General features: G+C 40.9%; 1 protein-coding gene across 4 annotated transcripts in view; it reads left to right on the top strand.

Annotated features, from left to right (window-relative positions):
• SCAF8 (SR-related CTD associated factor 8) overlaps nucleotides 1–17,303 on the top strand; it is a 226,154-nt gene that overhangs the window by 27,127 nt on the left and 181,724 nt on the right. For 3 of the 4 annotated variants that reach the window (XM_077349005.1, XM_077348996.1, XM_077348986.1), the window contains exons 7-18: nucleotides 151–327; nucleotides 2,095–2,177; nucleotides 4,024–4,138; nucleotides 6,735–6,866; nucleotides 8,251–8,363; nucleotides 8,484–8,677; nucleotides 11,077–11,177; nucleotides 11,277–11,390; nucleotides 12,748–12,904; nucleotides 13,813–13,943; nucleotides 15,853–15,997; nucleotides 16,620–16,673. In XM_077349005.1, the coding sequence (XP_077205120.1) occupies nucleotides 151–327; nucleotides 2,095–2,177; nucleotides 4,024–4,138; nucleotides 6,735–6,866; nucleotides 8,251–8,363; nucleotides 8,484–8,677; nucleotides 11,077–11,177; nucleotides 11,277–11,390; nucleotides 12,748–12,904; nucleotides 13,813–13,943; nucleotides 15,853–15,997; nucleotides 16,620–16,673 (1,516 nt within the window). The remainder of the gene's footprint in view (nucleotides 1–150; nucleotides 328–2,094; nucleotides 2,178–4,023; nucleotides 4,139–6,734; nucleotides 6,867–8,250; nucleotides 8,364–8,483; nucleotides 8,678–11,076; nucleotides 11,178–11,276; nucleotides 11,391–12,747; nucleotides 12,905–13,812; nucleotides 13,944–15,852; nucleotides 15,998–16,619; nucleotides 16,674–17,303) is intronic. The other variant, XM_077349014.1, reaches the window with a different exon arrangement.

Here is a 17,303-nt window from a genome sequence, read left to right as displayed (position 1 = left end):
CTAGAGAAAACATCAAAAGTCCAGGCTGTCAGTGATAATGCTGCATACTCTATATCAGAGCTGGTGTTTATATCTATATCAGAATTAATTTATAGTTCACTAAAAACTATTACAAATTTACTTTTCCCTCTCCTTCCCCACAAACTCCAGCTTCAGCAGTTAATACAGACCCTGCAGATGCAACAGCAGAAGCCACAGCCCTCTCTGCTACAGGCTCTGGATGCTGGTCTTGTTGTTCAATTACAAGCCCTCACAGCACAACTCACAGCTGCTGCTGCCGCCGCTAATACACTTAACCCTCTAGAACAAAGTGTCTCTTTTAACAAGGTAGAAGTTATTTTACTAATGTAATAGCAAAGCATTTCTTCAAACCAGAATTTTTAAGGAATATTTTTTGTGAGTTTTGTCTGTTTTTCTTGCTTATCAGAACTTTGATTTTAATTTGAAACAGTTATAAGTATAGTAATAACCTGTTTGTGATGTTAATCTCAGTATCACTAATAATGGCATAATTTATAAAAATATTTCAGAAATGTAATGTTCAATATTTTGTCCGTACTGGTTGTCTGTATCTATAAACGTCAGCTTTGACATTGCCAATGGCTATCAAGAAAGATAAACTAGTTATGAAATAAATAAAAAGTCTGGGAGGGATCAGAGTCTGAATCTTAAGACTCATTGCCCACACTGAGAGACATGATGGGTATTTGGATGTTATTACCATTTCCAGGAAGCAGTCTTGGCTCCATTTGGTACAGTATTTGCCCGTTTCTAATTGAATTTCAGAAACTACATGTTTACCTTGGAGTGATGGACCTTTAGGTTCTTTGCAGTGAAAACTGTTCACTTTTTAAAGGTATTACTAAATTACACATTTTCTATTACCATTTTACATAAAACTAGGCATTTTGCTGACAAATTGATTTGTACAGTCTTATTTTGAAATATGGAAGTAGGCATGTAAAATAAATTGCTTTTGAGGACACCTACACAGCTAGAGCTATATTTAAACCGGTCAGTGATTCATGTGCATACTAAGACACAGATTGTTATTGTTGTTAGGTGCACAGTCGTGTCCAACCCATCGCGACCCCATGGACAATGATCCTCCAGGCCTTCCTGTCCTCTACCATTCCCCGGAGTCCATTTAAGCTCGCAATGACTGCTTCAGTGACTCCATCCAGCCACCTCATTCTCTGTCGTCCCCTTCTTCTTTTGCCCTCAATCGCTCCCAGCATTAGGCTCTTCTCCAGGGAGTTCTTCCTTCTCATAAGGTGGCCAAAGTATTTGAGTTTCATCTTCAGGATCTGGCCTTTTAAGGAGCAGTGAGGGCTGATCTCCTCTAGGACTGACCGGTTTGTTCGCCTTGCGATCCAAGGGACTCACAAGAGTCTTCTCCAGCACCAGAGTTCAAAAGCCTCAATTCTTTGATGCTCGGCCTTCCTTATGGTCCAATTTTCAAAGCCATACATTGCAACTGGGAAGACCATAGCCTTGACTAGACGCACTTTTGTTGGCAGGGTTATGTCTGTGCTTTTTAGGATTCTATCTAGATTTGCCATAGTTTTCCTCCCCAGGAGCAAGCATATTTAATTTCTTTTCTGCAGTCCCCATCTGCAGTGATTTTTGTAGCCCAGGAAAATAAAATCTGTCACCACCTCCATTTCTTCCCCACAGATACTTTATGTATAAATATACCTGGCTGCTTGGGACAACTCTCTATAGATAATTGTTGTTGGTTTTTAACATGTCTAGGGTCACATGTAAATCAAGCATAAGATCTGGGTCTATTATGTATTCACCAGTCTCTTGTGTCATTGGGAGTGGGGAAGGCTGTCCAAGGCTGATCAACCTGATCATTCCTGGCTCAGTTTGCTGTTTAGATCATCTTAGTCAAGTAGTAGGTTTATATCATCTAGCTCTTCTTCCTTCCGGTCATTCCCATGCCATATGCTAAGAACTAGACAGACTAATGGCTTGACTTTGTAGATGGTAGCTTCCTGTATTCAACCAGCACACCATATCCTAAACAGGTTCTCTGTACATATGGTGTACATATAGTACATTTCTAATGCTTGGTTTGTTTTCTCCTAGAAGCTGATGGACAGGTTTGGGGATTTCGGGGAAGAAGCTGACATTAATGAAGAGCCTAAAAAAGAAACTCCAACCTCCCAGCTGTAAGATTTATTGTTCTAAGTTAGAACCGCACTCTGTTTGAAAATCATGCAGGAAGTGTGATTTGGTTTTTATGTGAAATCTGTGTACTAATCAATTATATGCTAATAACTGTCAGCAAAATCTGAAGATGGTTAAAACTGGTGATTGGAGATGTGAATGGGCAAGACAGATCTTTCTAGAAACATGAACAATTTCGCAGGTTTGCAGAAAAATCATAAATCTAATAAAACCTTTAAAAAATTCCAAAACCAAATGATAAAAATATCACCTGTAACTTTTAACAAACAAATTCCTGCAAATTTTAGTAGAATAGAGAGAACTACATATTTGATCTTTTCTAAAAATGGCTTTGTGGAGATGAGTGTTGTATTCTTGCACCCTGTTCCTGAAACATATTTTCAAACAGCCAAGTTATTAACCTGGTCCCTACATTGGTCTAAAGCAGCGGTCCCCAACCCCCGGTCCAGGGACCGGTACTAGTGTGTAGATCAGTCGGGAGCGGGCTGTGACTCCTCCTCCTCGTCCTCCCTGGCTGCTGCCTCGGGGGCTGCCCTGCTACTCTGCCACTGGCTCACCACTGGTCCTTTCCAGCGGCCACCATGGCTGGGGCTCCCCCTTGGGGTAGCACTGCACAACTGCTGCTGGCAGCACCCCCCAGTGGGCAGCGGGAAGTCAGGGACATGGGCGGGAAAGCAAGTGGATCAGGAGCTCAGGTGGCGGCGGCGGCCCTCAGCAAAAGTCTACCATCACCCCCCCCCCCCCCCAGGCCTCAGTATAATTGTCAACCGTTGACTGGTTACCGGTGATAAAAAGGTTGGGGACCACTGGTGTAAAGCAAAGTTCAGAAGTAAAAGTCAGGCAATGCCTTTTATTAAGGTAAAGGTATCCCCTGTGCAAGCACCGAGTCATGTCTGACCCTTGGGGTGACGCCCTCTAGCGTTTTCATGGCAGACTCAATACGGGGTGGTTTGCCAGTGTCTTTCCCAGTTATTACTGTTTACCCACCAGCAAGCTGGGTACTCATTTTACCAACCTCAGAAGGATGGAAGGCTGAGTCAACCTTGAGCCAGCTGTTGGGATCGAACTCCTAGCCTCATGGGCAGAGCTTTCAGAGTGCATGTCTGCTGCCTTACCTCTCTGCGTCACAAGAGACTCATTCTGCCTTTTTATTAGTATTAGCCAAAATAATAAGAATTGTCATTTTTTTAGTTCTCTGTGACTTTTGGGGTTTTTTCTACTCTCCCTCTCTCTTTTTTTTTAACATTTTTGCCTGATGAAGTGTTCTAGGGCAGTGGTCCCCAACCTTTTTATCACCGGGGACCGGTCAATACTTGACAATTTTACTGAGGCCGGGGGGGAGGTAGTCTTTTGTCGAGGGACATCATCACCGCTGTCTGAGCTCCTGCTCCGCTTGCTTTCCCGCCAGCACCCCTGAATTTCCGCCGTCTGATGGGAGTCGCTGCTAGCAGCAGCGGTGCAGTAACACACCGAAGGGGAACCCCAGCCATGATGTCCTCCGGAGAGCACCAAAGGTGAACTGGTGGCAGAGTGACAGGGCAGCCCCCAAGGCAGTAGCCAGGGAGGAGGACAAGGAGGAGCCACGGCCTGGTACCGACTGGTCCATGGACCGGACCAGGGGTTGGGGACCACTGTTCTAGGGGACTTAAGAACATGTATAATATTTTGTGGTGTTGTTGGTGGTCCTGGCTTTTCTTTTTTGCTAGTTATTTTCTAATATATGTAGAGAACTAGATGTACAATATAAAACTCAGTTGATAAGGAAACTTAGGAGATTTTTTTTCAGTGAAGTGATATAAATTGTTTATTCTAATTATATTATTATAGGCCTCTTGTATCAGAGTCAGTGAACAACTCATTATTTCATCAACTAGCTGAACAATTACAGCAACAAAACCTAGAACATCTACGCCAACAGCTTCTAGAGCAGCAACCTGCAAAGGTATGTCACTCTACCTTTTGGACAATGAATACTGTTCATTTTTATAATATGCACTGTTGCTGCCATGCAGAAAAGATAGCGCCTTTTGAATATTCATTGTCAGACAATTTACAAAGATCCATCCATAAATGAGAACCTTTTAGTTTTTCAAGTCTACCTCTCATCTGCTGCCACTAAGAAGCACTTCCCTAAGAATAATAAGCACACGAATGAATTAAGCAGCCTTATACTGAATCAACCATTGGTCCATCAAAGTCAGTATTGTCTACTGAGACTGGCAGCAGCTCCCCAGGATCTCGGCTGTATTTCACATCATCTACAGAATGGTCCTTTTAGCTGGAGATGCTTGTGATTGAACCAGGTGTAGGAATGTGCTTTCATAAGTAGTTTGTGCTGCACTCCCAACAACACTTTCAGTTTAGGCAGCTATCAAACCCAAGGTTCAGATTATCAAATGGACATGAAAGAAATATTAACACACATGGTGCTGCTCTGTACTGAATCAGACTATTGTTTGATCAAAATCAGGATTGTCTATTCAGAATGGCAGTGGCTGTCAAGGATCTCCAGTAGGGGCCTTTCACATCACCTGTTCCTTGGTCTTTTTAACCAGAGATGTGAAGGATTGTACCTGTTAATCTTCCATTCCTCTCCATAAAAATATGAAAAATTGGACTGTGTGGAATGTTACCACATTCTGGGTTTTAGGCAGGAAGTAATATAACACTTTTTATATGCACCCATGGTATTATTGAGCAACCTTGTTTTTAAGGGCAGGTTTCTCTTCAGGGGAAGAACTTGACCATTCTTTCCACTAGGTGTCTCCAAATAATGGTGCTTAAAACACACTTAATGTAACTTCAAATAATGTTGGAATACAGCTGAATTAACATAGCTAGGCTACATATGGTATTCATACAGTCAGTTTCCGTAACCTTAAATATGCATCAACATGTATTTGTGTAACCAGTGTAACAATTAATTAGAATGTACAGCTTCTTACTCCAGATCAATCCTACAGAATTAAACTATAATAAACTCTAAGGGTAGAGTAGGAAATCCAACTAGTTACTTTTCCCACTTGTTCTGCAACCAAGGTTATGTTAACCAGGAAGTATTTAACTAGTCAGGGGGAGGGGACCATAACATCCTAGCCATGTCTACTTCACAGCTAGGCTCCAGTTGCCTTCTGCTTTTTGAGCTTTACCTCTTTCTATTGTATAGAACCGCTTTTCCTCTCTTTTTACTGGATACCATTGAGATGATTAATGGGCCAGTGCAGCGAAGAGATTATCTGTTCCCTAACCATCACAGGGACATATCTCCCCATCCCAGTTCATCCTAGCTGCTGAAAATCCCTTTCACCACCAACACTACCAGACAAGCAGACCTTCTCTTTGGTCTGCTCTTTGTCAGTCGAGTACTTACAAAGCTCATGGTAGCCCTGGTAGTTTAGCTGCATCTTTGGGGTATCTCCTTCTGTGTTTATCTAGGCAATTTGTTTGTTTACTGTCCAGGTGGGAGGAGAATAATGTGAGGTATATAGTTAACTTCCACTCCCTATTTGTTTCCTATTGAACCTAAACAAGTGTTCACCTGGTCATCCATGTATGAGTTTTCCTAAGTGGACCATTTTTTATATAGTGAGACTCCTCCCTACCACCTGTCCCCCACCCACCTTTGTGGTGGTGCAGGCCCAGGTGGCCACTGTCCCACCCCACAACTGCGCAGGCCTCGGGCACTGGTGGTGGTGGGCCTGGTGGCCACCACCCTATAACTGTCCAGACCTCGAGCATGGGCGACAGTGTGATGGGTGGCCACCACCCACAACTGCCCAGGCCTCCTTGGGCAGCGCAGTGGTGGTGTAGCCTCCTCCCGTGACAAACAGCACTTTCCCGGTCTCCTTGGGCAGTGTGGCAGTGGCCCGGCCTCCTCAAGCAGCACAGTGGCACCCCGGCCTCCTCCCTATGCTGCTCTGGCCTCCTCGGGCAACACGGCAGTAGCCCGGCCTCCTTCCATGATAGCCTGCAACGCCCCAGCTGGCCGCCTGCTGCAACACCCCACAGCTGCCTCACCCTCTTCAGGCACTCCCTGGGATGGGTCTATGGCCATCACATCTGTAGTTATATTCATTTCAAGCAGTGCTCTAGATGTGTTCCACATCAAAAATGGCTAAAGGAAGGCATTCAGACTTTGATAAGATCCTGAGAAGACAAGAGTCACTGGGAAATACAACAATGTCTTGGAAAAATTGGAAGCAGCAGGAAAAGAGGAATACTCAATTTAAGGTGGGTTGACTCAATGCAGGAAGCTATAGCCCTCGGTTTGCAAGACCTGAGCAAGGCTGTTAATGATAGAATGTTTTGGAGGTTGAATACAGTGTGTATTTAATGGTTATTATAATATTGAAATGGTGTAAGGAGATCCAAATTCAAATTGCCTAAGCACATTTCACTGGAGGCAGATTTTAATCATGATTATCTTTTATGTGTGTGTGTGTGTGTGTGCGTATTTTAATATGTGTGTATTTTAAAATATACCAGTGATTTATGCATTCAGCTCAAGAAGATTAATACCATGAATTCTTACTTTGCAGGAAAGCCCTGAAGAAACTCAAGAAGGAAATTTTGGTTCTGAGCATTCTGCTACACCCTCACAAGATAGTAACCACCAGCAGTTCATAGAAGTGGAAACAAACCTTGATAATTCAATGGATGTTCAACAACAGGTGAAACCCACCATTTCTAAGTTCATATAGCATGACTGACTGTTCTTGTTAAAGCTTACTAAATGGTTGATCTAAAACTTTTAAAGATTTCCTTTGCCCCTTTTCAGTCCAGGCTATTGCATAGAAATATGCTGAAGTTAAATCACACAAGACAACGGTGTGTCTTTGGTAAGGTTGAGATATTGAAGGGAATACTGCTGCCAGTTTTTCATGGTTTGAGTAGCTGTTTAACAGATTTAACAAAAAGCATAAGTTTTGTTTTGTATCCAAGTTACTGTTGGAAAAACAAGTGATGGTAGTAGCTAAGTATGCATTTTTGTAGTTGCATTTATCTTGAAAACCAGTGCCTCTGTAAAGTCATTGTAGCAACTCTGAACCATGCTTCATTTCAAGGAATTTTGTAACTTGCCTGTAAAAACAGGTCCAATTCAATTGATCCAAAATGCAGCAGCCTAGTGTGACTGAGGCAAATAAATGTGTACATGTAACACCTGTGGCAGAAATACTGCATCTGTAACATGCATGCTTCTTTGTTCAGTTTATAGCGTTGTTTTTGATCTTTAAAGAACTTCATGATCTAGAGCCTGCATTCTCAAAGGATTGCGTCTCCCCATCTATGTTTGCGTGGGCCCTTCATTTTAAGCATCAGGTTTTCTGGTTGTCTCTTCCCTGGTTCACTGTGCTACTCTTCCATTACAGTCTCTCCCCCCCGCCATTGGTTGCCCCATCGTGGTACAATCTTCCTTATTTTGTCAGACCATCCTTCTGACTTTCTGAAAATTTTGCAAGACAGTAACTATTAGAGGCCTTTTGAGGTGTTTTTATCATTATCAAATGTCTCGCGGTGGTTTACAGAATTCATAAAAATAATAAAATCCCATAAAACCAATTAAAAACGTAATTAAAACACAATATGATGGTGGCAGATAATAAATATATAACCCACTCCCCTCTCCCTGTCCAGCAAAGGTCTATTACTCTCTATCTGGGAGCGAGGGACTTAGTTGGTTTCTAAAGTGTAGCATTGAAAGCTTTTAAAGAAGTAAGTAATGCAGTGTTCTTGTTCAGAGATGCCCATATACAACTATGAACAATCTTGTTGGTCTCTAAGATGGGTTGGAATGTAGCTGGTTTTCTGCAAGCCCCCCCCCCCCCTGGCACTAAATGGAATACTGGTGTCAATTTTGATTATTCCGATTGGCTCTTGGAATCATGCATGTTGCATAAATATGACAAGTATGCCCAAATACTGAATACAGAGTCTTCCCCATAGATCCACTTTGCGTGAGATGTGAGAAGTGATTTTATGTAAGTATGTATGTTCATGATTGCTATTGCTAAGTTAGGCTCTTTTGAGTAAGCTTCTAATTTCTTATACACCCAGGATATGGATATAGATGAAGGGCAAGAAATTGTTGAACAGGAGGCGTTCGAACAAGAGGAAAAGAAATCAGCCGTTCTTTCAAGATCAAGAACGCGTTCAAGATCTCGTTCAAGGTTGTATAATTTCTTTCCCCCCAGTACAGACAATTTGATGCCAGTGTTTAAAAAATCTAGCTGTGTTTTTTCTTGCAAAGTATTTTTTCTAGTGCCATAATTAAAAGGAATTTTTTACAGGTCTCCAAGAAAAAGAAGGTCCAGATCACGATCTGGCTCTCGAAAGCGTAAACATAGAAAACGTTCACGCTCTAGATCAAGAGAAAGAAAAAGGAAATCCTCAAGGTCATACTCCAGTGAAAGAAGAGCTAGAGAAAGGGAGAAAGAACGACAGAAAAAAGGGTTACCACCCATACGATCCAAAACACTAAGTGGTAGGTAACATCTGCTTTCACTTTGCAATTTAAGACAAACGCTGGATCCTGCATGGATAAAAATCTGCAAAACAAACCATTCCCAGCTATCATTTAGGGCTTTGTGAATCTGGGGTTGGATTCAATGAAGTGGTCAGAAGAACAGATGTTTGCTATCACTTTTGCAAGTCAGTTTTGACCCCCAGAAAGTTCATTTCCTGGGGTTGTAGGACCTGTATGAAGTAAGTTGAGGAGCTGCAACTAAGAGTGGAAGAGAATGAAATTTTATCTGTCTTCCAGATCAGCAATTTTGCTGGAAGGAGAAGGGGCAATTTCTGTTTCAGCTATCTTATTACTACAGTCCCGGACTTGCATAGCTATTATCCTGCACAGGTCCAGCCAAACTTCTGTTATCACCTTCTGCAGAAAGATCTCTGGATCCAACCAAGAAAATATGGTTTATTGTACAAATGTATGCTTGGTGCTATCTCTCCCTTCAGAAACATTAGGCACAATGTCAGTGAGCAGACATTATAGCCTCCCTCTTCAAAGAAAAGAGATTTGGGTGGTTAATTGCTACAGCAGCCCAAAATTTCATCTGTGGAAGGGGAAGCTCCAGCTCAGTCCTGGTAGCCTTCTTCCACTTTCCTTCACTGTATTGGTGGTCTTGGAGAGAGCAGGCTGACAGAGGAGGAAAGAGCTTTAAGGGGAGGCATTTCCCTTTGTTATATCTCACTAATGGGTTGTTTTGAAACAGTGACCAGTAGAGTGCTAAGCGCAGGCCAACAAGCCAGGCAAATGAGTGATCTTTTGAAATGTTTTCTGTATTTCAGCACTTTATTAAAATTGTGCAATGAAACTGCCTTCCAGATAACTTTTGTTAGGGTGCATCTCTGCTTGGGAAGCTAAAACTGTTTTTTTCCTGTATTGCATGTTTGTAGTCAGCTTCCTGTGTTGATGTTCCATAAAAGCATGAATGCCAACACCATGAAAAACAGCCAGCAGCAGAATTACATTACTTTTTTCTAATCTCCTCAAAAATCCTGAACAAAGTTCAAGCCAGAAAGAAGGGTGCCTTCTGGACCTTCTCAGAAAGACCATTCCACAGGCTTCTACAGTAAAAGCCAGCATTGAGTGCTGGTTGAATTGACACACTTCATGGGACTCATTACTACAATGAAGGTGTCAAAATATGTTGAGGATGCTTACTGAACCAAGGCATTGATATCAGTGGTAGTCCCATGTATTAAAATCAAGTCTGCTGCTGAATTTATGTGGAGGAAATGTGGTTGGAATGTGATTTAAAGCACAACATTGGTAGGTGTCCTGTGCGTACACTTTCCATCTTGGAACAGTTGATTCTTAGTTATTTTCCCTGATGGAGTTACTTGCTGTTTTGGAGCCACAGTCAGAAACGAGCACAGTTATTGCAGGGTGGAAAAGCTGGGCAGGATAGGCGACGGCTCAGTTTCCCTGTTGGCCCATACATGAAGTGCATTAAACCTCTCCTTGTGCATCCCCTGCCATGCCCTCCTGCAAAACTACTTCCTTCAATGTCAAAAGGAAGGGAGGGGAAGGCAGTCCTGTACACAGGCAGGCCAAAGCCTTTGTAAACAGCCAGTGGGTCTAAGGACCGGAAACACCCTAGCTCACCACAGAGGGGAAATGTGCTTTTATTCAGGCAGGCATGCAGAGTGCTTCTGATTTCAAAGCTCTCAATGCACGACTCCCAGCACAGAGCATCCACAGCACCCCACTTTAAGTGGCTTCCATGCCAACCTTATTTTAACAGGTCTGCCGCAGTCACATCAAGTTTGGCCCTTTGTAACAGATGTCGTTTGGACACCTTCACATTAATGAGTAACATTTAGCAAAGATTTATGGAGGTATTCATCAAAACAATTGTCAGTTACATTTCCATGAAATCTGGAAAAATCCCTCTACATTTCAAGTGTGAAACTTAATGACACACTCGGTCTGTTTATACTGTATAACTTTTTATGTTCCTGTAACCATTTGTTGTGAGACAGTCAACACCTTTACATGCATTGAGTTGGAATTTAAAAGCCTTAGTAAACTGATGGCCTGCATCAGCAGAATTTAGTATGGGAATCTGTTTCTGACTCTTTTAAATGAAATCATGAGCTACTATTTGCATGAAAACATACTTTCCATATGGTGTTCAAAAGATTGGTCCAGGATTTTAGCTGACATTTTTAAAATTATTAGATGATGGCTAGCAGTCTTGACTTCTATGCTTAAACAGCTTTAGTTAATGGTTTAATAAATTGCCTGTGTAAGATACCCATCAGCTTGAGTTTGACTTTGACCTAAGTCAAGATAAAACATTCCAAATTAAGTGAATGGATCTTATAGTGTAATAAAAACATATATTATTTATACATAATTTGTCTTCACAGTCTGCAGTACTACACTTTGGGTTGGCCAAGTGGACAAAAAAGCTACACAGCAGGATTTAACAAATTTATTTGAGGAATTTGGGCAAATAGAATCCATAAATGTAAGTGATGTCATAACCCTTTAAAGTTTAAAATATTAATAGTTGGGCTTGGTACATATTCATTTCCATGATGCCATAATTTATTGTTCCTTCTTACAGATGATTCCTCCCAGAGGTTGTGCATATGTCTGCATGGTTCATAGACAAGATGCATATCGTGCTCTTCAGAAATTAAGCTCTGGATCTTACAAGATTGGGTCAAAAATTATTAAGGTACATCTTCAGTAGCACATTTTCCCTTTAGTATAACTTTTTATTGTATGTTTTAACATACAAAAAAGGCTATATTGTCATGAATTCTAATGTGTGTAGTGTTGAGAACATTATGTCTTTCTGGATAGTTCTGTGGAACATACTGTCTTGTGAAGGCAATATTCATAGATAAATAGGGGGAATTGCCAAAGTGGCAAAACACTATGGAATGCTGTTGGGATAGCAGAGGAAAGCAGTTAGGATATCAGTTGAATGTGAAATGAAAAATGTAAGCAAAGTCAAACTGGTTATTATACATGTAGAGTAACAATTCTTAAAATTGATGTTAGACACAAGTAGCGGTGCAAAGTTGTTAGGCTGAATTTTGGGAGACTGGCCTGACTTGTATTTAAAAGAAAGATTAGCAGGAAAATTTCCATATAAATTTCCACATAAACATATATCCTCCCCATTTCTCACATATGCTTATGCTTATTATTATTATTGTTGTTGTTGTATTTATACCCCGCCTCCCCCCGAAGGCTCGAGGCAGCTTACATAACCCCGTCCCCTAAAACCATAAAATAACAATAAGATCCAATAAATTTACAATAGTGGCAACAACGATGGCTTAATCTTACTCATTTGGTCTCCGCATCCTCAACTACAGGAGGGGGGGGGGTGACACTCTCTACCGCCAGTTTGTGAGGGGGGGGGCTGATCTTCTTACCGCCCGGCCTCAGCTATAAGCTGAAAAAGCTTTAAGCTTACCTTGAAAAGTGGTGATGTAGCAAATTTTTTTATTGATATGAATGTTCCTGAGTTTTCCTGGTAAGTGACAAGCTGGTTTAGACAAAGAAATGTGGAAAGCATTAAGATGAAAAAATCATTTTTGATGATTGTAAAAAAAAATAGGTTTTGTATCTGTGTTGGTCAGTTTGATGGATGTAGGTATGAGCTTTTGTTTGTGTGTGAAAATTCAGGTTCTAAATATTCTAACAATGTATTTAAAGCAAGTAGGCCTCTGGGATGGCAAATTAGCTGGTACTGCAGGGAAATATTTCAGTCAAGCTTAATACAATTTGCAAAGAAGGTTGAACAAGTAATGTGCTTGGTTTGTGCTACAGACTCAACTAAGTCATATAATGTATAACCTTCAAGGAGATAAAGGACTATTTTTACATTCTTTTATACACTGCCTTTTTTTTTTTTTGCAGTGAGGACCCAAAGTGCCTTACATTGTTCTCTTTTCCACCATTTTATCCTTAGAACCACCTTATGTAGTAGGCTGTGTGTGGGTGTCAGTGTGTGAGGGAATATAGTACAAAGTAAAGTTTTTATTTGTTTACCCTGCTACTGAGTTGTGCTTTTGTTTTAGATTGCATGGGCTTTAAATAAAGGGGTGAAAACAGAATACAAACAATTCTGGGATGTAGATCTTGGAGTTTCATACATACCTTGGGAGAAGGTTAAAGTGGATGATTTAGATGGCTTTGCAGAAGGAGGCATGATTGACCAGGAGACAGTAAATAACGGTAAGGACATTTTGGATACATTTTGCAGCTAAATATCAATCTTTTCAATATTATATTTAAAATGTTTCTAACATTTAAAAAATATGTTCATCAGAATAAAAAAGACAGTGTTCTGCTTCCGACAGTTACAAAGTAGGCTTCAAGAAATGTAAATTAAAGTATTACTTCTCTGGTTAGTAGGGTTTTTGAGTAATATTTATTTTCCACCAGGTTTGTATGATTAAACCTTCCCATCATAGATAAGATCTTCTAGGGTATCATTTTGCCCCAGACTCCTGTTGTGACCAAAAACATTTGAAACAATTTTAGTCCCAACAGAAGTACAGAATACATTTAGACATTACAATAAATTTATTACATCAGTCTGTACAAAGTTACTCAGTGTTAGTGGTTAGGAGCTCAGACTTCTAATCTGGCAAGCCAGGTTTGATTCCGCACTCCCCCACTTGCAACCAGCTGGGTGACCTTGGCCTCGCGACTGAGCAGTAATATCAGGGCTCTCTCAGCTTAATGCCCAGCAGCAAGCCCAGTTTATTATTAATTGGACCAATCAGGATTTCTGAATGCAGCATCTGAGTGGTACAGAGATTGGTTCTGGGAGCTAGTTCATCTGTCTTGCTGAGGCTAGACATGTGTTTCTTTGTATTTGTTCTTAAGTTATACTGAGATGGCATCTGACAGTAGATAGGATGTCAGATGACAGTATGTTATCAGTGTGACTTGTCTTACAGTAAATTTAAAGAGCTATACAAGTTCAGTAGGTTAGAGAATTGCCTTTTACTGGATAAGTGTCCCCCTGCCCCTATCCCAATACGTATTCTGTCATAACAAAACTTTAGGTTTCCAGAACAGTAATTTGAAGAGTCTTGTCTATTAATCTTTATTGTCTTGCTGTATTGTTTCTTCAGAGTGGGAAACAGCAAAAAGCACAGAGACTGTAAAAGAGCCTGTGCAAACCACCCAGACTACAACAGCTGAAACAACCACAGTTGTCACAACACAAACAGAAACATACACACAGTCCGTTGCTATGCTACAGGTTGGTACTGAATTTGTTTGTGCCCCTGCTTCTTGTGTACTCTAGAAATATGCCAGAAAGGCAGGGGTTAACATCTGAGCTCCTGTGTCTGAAGTTAGGCACAGGCTTCTGATACTAGGATGGGTCAAGTGTCCCACCCATTAGAGTGCAAGTAGGGCTTTCGCAGCCTTCTGTGTTGCAATCTGTAGCAAGAACTGAAACTGCTTTGTTGGCAGGAAAGGTTTACTTTAGAATGACCACTTAATCTAAGTGCACCTGCAGCAGCAGTACCAGCAGGAGATTAACCACAGCCTTACTAAGGGCCATGAAACAAGTTGTCCTAGAAGGGGTTAAACAACAACAAGAAATTGGCTAATAGGTTTCATCTACAAGCAATAGGCTAACTGGCCTATGAATTTAGCGGCATTGCCAGCTGAAATGAAGAACATTGTCTTGTCCCTTTAAGAGAAATATAATATGCAGAAGTGGGCAGCTGAAGCTTTTTTGTGATAGGGAAGAGAATAACATCCCCTGATAAATAATGTTTTTGTAAAGTAGAACATTTTTTTCTCCAGGCAGTTGACAACCCTAAAACAAAAAGCTGAAAGTGTTTGCTATACTGGCCAGCTTGACAAGAAGACTATAACAGGGATGTTTGAGTTGGTTAGTCTGGAAAGGGAACTGGAGTCACATTCTGCCCTGCAGCAGAAGGGAAAGCCCTGCAGAAGTCAAGGGATAATAGACGATCCAGAGCCAGCTTGGTGTAGTGGTTAAGAGCAGCAGTTTATAATATGGTGAGCCAGATTTGATTCTGCACTCCACCAGATGCAGCCAGCTGGGTGAGCTTGGGCTCACCACAGTACTGATAGTGCTGTTCTGACTGAGCGGTAATATCAGGGCTCTCTCAGCCTCACCTACCTCACAGGTTGTCTGTTGTGGGGAGAGGAAAGGGAAGGCCACTGTAAGCCGCTTTGAGACTCCTTTTGGTGGAGAAAAATATAAGAACCAGTTCTTCTTCTTCAGTGACATTCACTTTGCTAATCTTTGTTTATCCTCAGTTTCTCCACCCTGGAATTGAATTAGAATTAGAATTGTCAGGCAAACATCCTGTAAGCAAACCAGGCTCAAGCGTGAAAGTTTTTCCTGCTTTCCCATAAAAACGTCAGACCCAGATTGCAAAGGTGTGGGAATTAGTTTCATTATTGGTACTCACAGTCTTCATCACATTCCCATCAAGGGAAAAACTCTGAAAATGCTGAATAAAGATTGCCACCATCCCAGTGGCAGCTTTTAAAAAAGGATTCTTACTGCGCTACTGTGAATTTCCCCGAAGAGCAGAAAGGGCTCAAATTAGATGCAGCAGAGAATGTATGCCCCTTAGAAGCTATATGAGTACCCGGGTAAGAGCTGGCAGGCATAGCAGCTCAAATACCAATCGGCTGTATACTGCTAGGGAGAGCACGGCACCTCCACAAAATGTAAAGATTCCCATGCTTGCTTGAAGTTTCATCATACTCTTCTTTAAGACAAACCTAGTAGGTGAATGTTATGGGAAGGTTAAATTTAAGGGTTGAATGGCTGTTGTTACCACCCAGTTCACCCTCCATGCTATTACTTAAGAGTCTTCCATCTGCCCTGCACAAACTCCAGAAGTGTCATTTGTGCAGTCCTTTGGACTGCAGTGTAAGTAGGGGGAAAATCCCATTCTGTAATGAAAAGCACCATTAGACCAACCCTAAGTTTAGAAACAGGTTCCATTACTAACCCATTCCTGAGTATGTTTATTCAGACATTCCTCTATATTAAATGGCACATACTCTTAAGCAGTTGTGCCTGAGCCTGCAGCCTTCTTTATAATACCTCTATCTAGGCAATTTCTTCTTAATTATGTAAATATAGGATGTATTTTTCCTTCTTTTTACCTAAATAGATTCCTGTGGCTCCAGCTGTGCCTACTGTTAGTTTAGTCCCTCCAGCATTTCCTGTTACAATGCCTGTACCTCCTCCTGGTTATAGTACAATTCCTCCACCTCCCTTCTTGAGAGCAAGCTTCAATCCTTCACAGCCGCCTCCTGGTAAGTTTTAATATTAATTAATAAAGCATATTGATAAAATTGAAATATGATCAACTACAAGTAAAGATCCAGGGTTTCAGATCTCTAATTGTATTTTTCCAAAATAATTTATTGTTGCAGCAAGTCTAATTTTATCTAAGTATGCGTAAACGACTGCACAGATAAGGGAATAGTGCATGATACCTTGGGAACTAGGCATCTTTGAGTAGAATTACAGCTTTGATTTATAAAAGGCTGAAAAAAATAATTTGGAGGGAAGGTGTAGAAAGTTTATAGAACACTGGAGTGCTAAAGGTGTTAATGTGGGAAGCTACCCCGTTTTTGCTTTTATGATTTTAATGTATTGATAGAGCTGTATGTAGGGCTTAGGAAAATGTTACTTTTTGTGCTCCATTTCTCTGGTATTGTGGCTATATTTTTACTTTGTATCTAGATAAATGGTTTGAAGTTCCATATTTATCTAATTGCTTCTTGTAAATTGTACAAGTGCCATGTTGTTGATCCATTAAACTTATACAAATAATTTTAAAAACAAATTACACAGATGTCTTGAAACATTGAATTTTCAGATTGCTTCTGCTAGATTTGTCTACTTGTAGTTGTTAATCTGTATTTCTTCTAGGGTATATGCCACCTCCTGTTCCACCTCCAGTTGTTCCTCCAGTAGTCCCAACATGTAAGTTTTGTTTGTTGTAAATTTTTACAATTTCTTCTGAAAAAGTAGGATGGAAGGATTAATGCTGTGAAATAACCTAGACCGTTTATGCACTGGGAACTTTATTGCCCCAGCTCCTGTGCAGGAGCACAAATCAGGGGCAGATGAGGTGCACCGGGCCAAATACTCCCCCGTGTGAGTGCAGGAAGAGGTGGGGCAACCTGCCATGACTAAAACTCCAGCCTTTAGTTTAGATAATTATCAAAAATCAACATAGAATAGTAGCACTATTGGCCAGCAAAGTAATAAGCAACTGCAGTGGCACAAAAGCAACAATTGAAGAAGGGTATATATATATATATCATACAAAGTTGCAGCTTACTTCATAGACGCTGCTTAATATGTTGATTGTCACAACTTACTGGGATATGCACTTAAGTTGGTGTGTGTACACAGAATATATAAGTACTGTAACATTGCGGGTTGTGCCTAGTCTAAGCATTTTTGTATAAGAAAATATAAGCTTACACCATAATTCATAATGATCTAGATACACTTTTCATGAAATGGCTTGTACAAATTGACTGAGAGATTGGGGGGGGGGAGCTGTCACCAGACTGTTTTCTGTAATTTTTATTCCCAGCTTTCTTA

This window comes from Paroedura picta, chromosome 1 (assembly GCF_049243985.1).
Source record: "Paroedura picta isolate Pp20150507F chromosome 1, Ppicta_v3.0, whole genome shotgun sequence".
In the NCBI taxonomy this organism is placed as follows: domain Eukaryota; kingdom Metazoa; phylum Chordata; class Lepidosauria; order Squamata; family Gekkonidae; genus Paroedura; species Paroedura picta.
The sequence above is the reverse complement of the archived record's forward strand: the minus strand, read 5'-3'. Positions and strand labels throughout refer to the sequence as shown.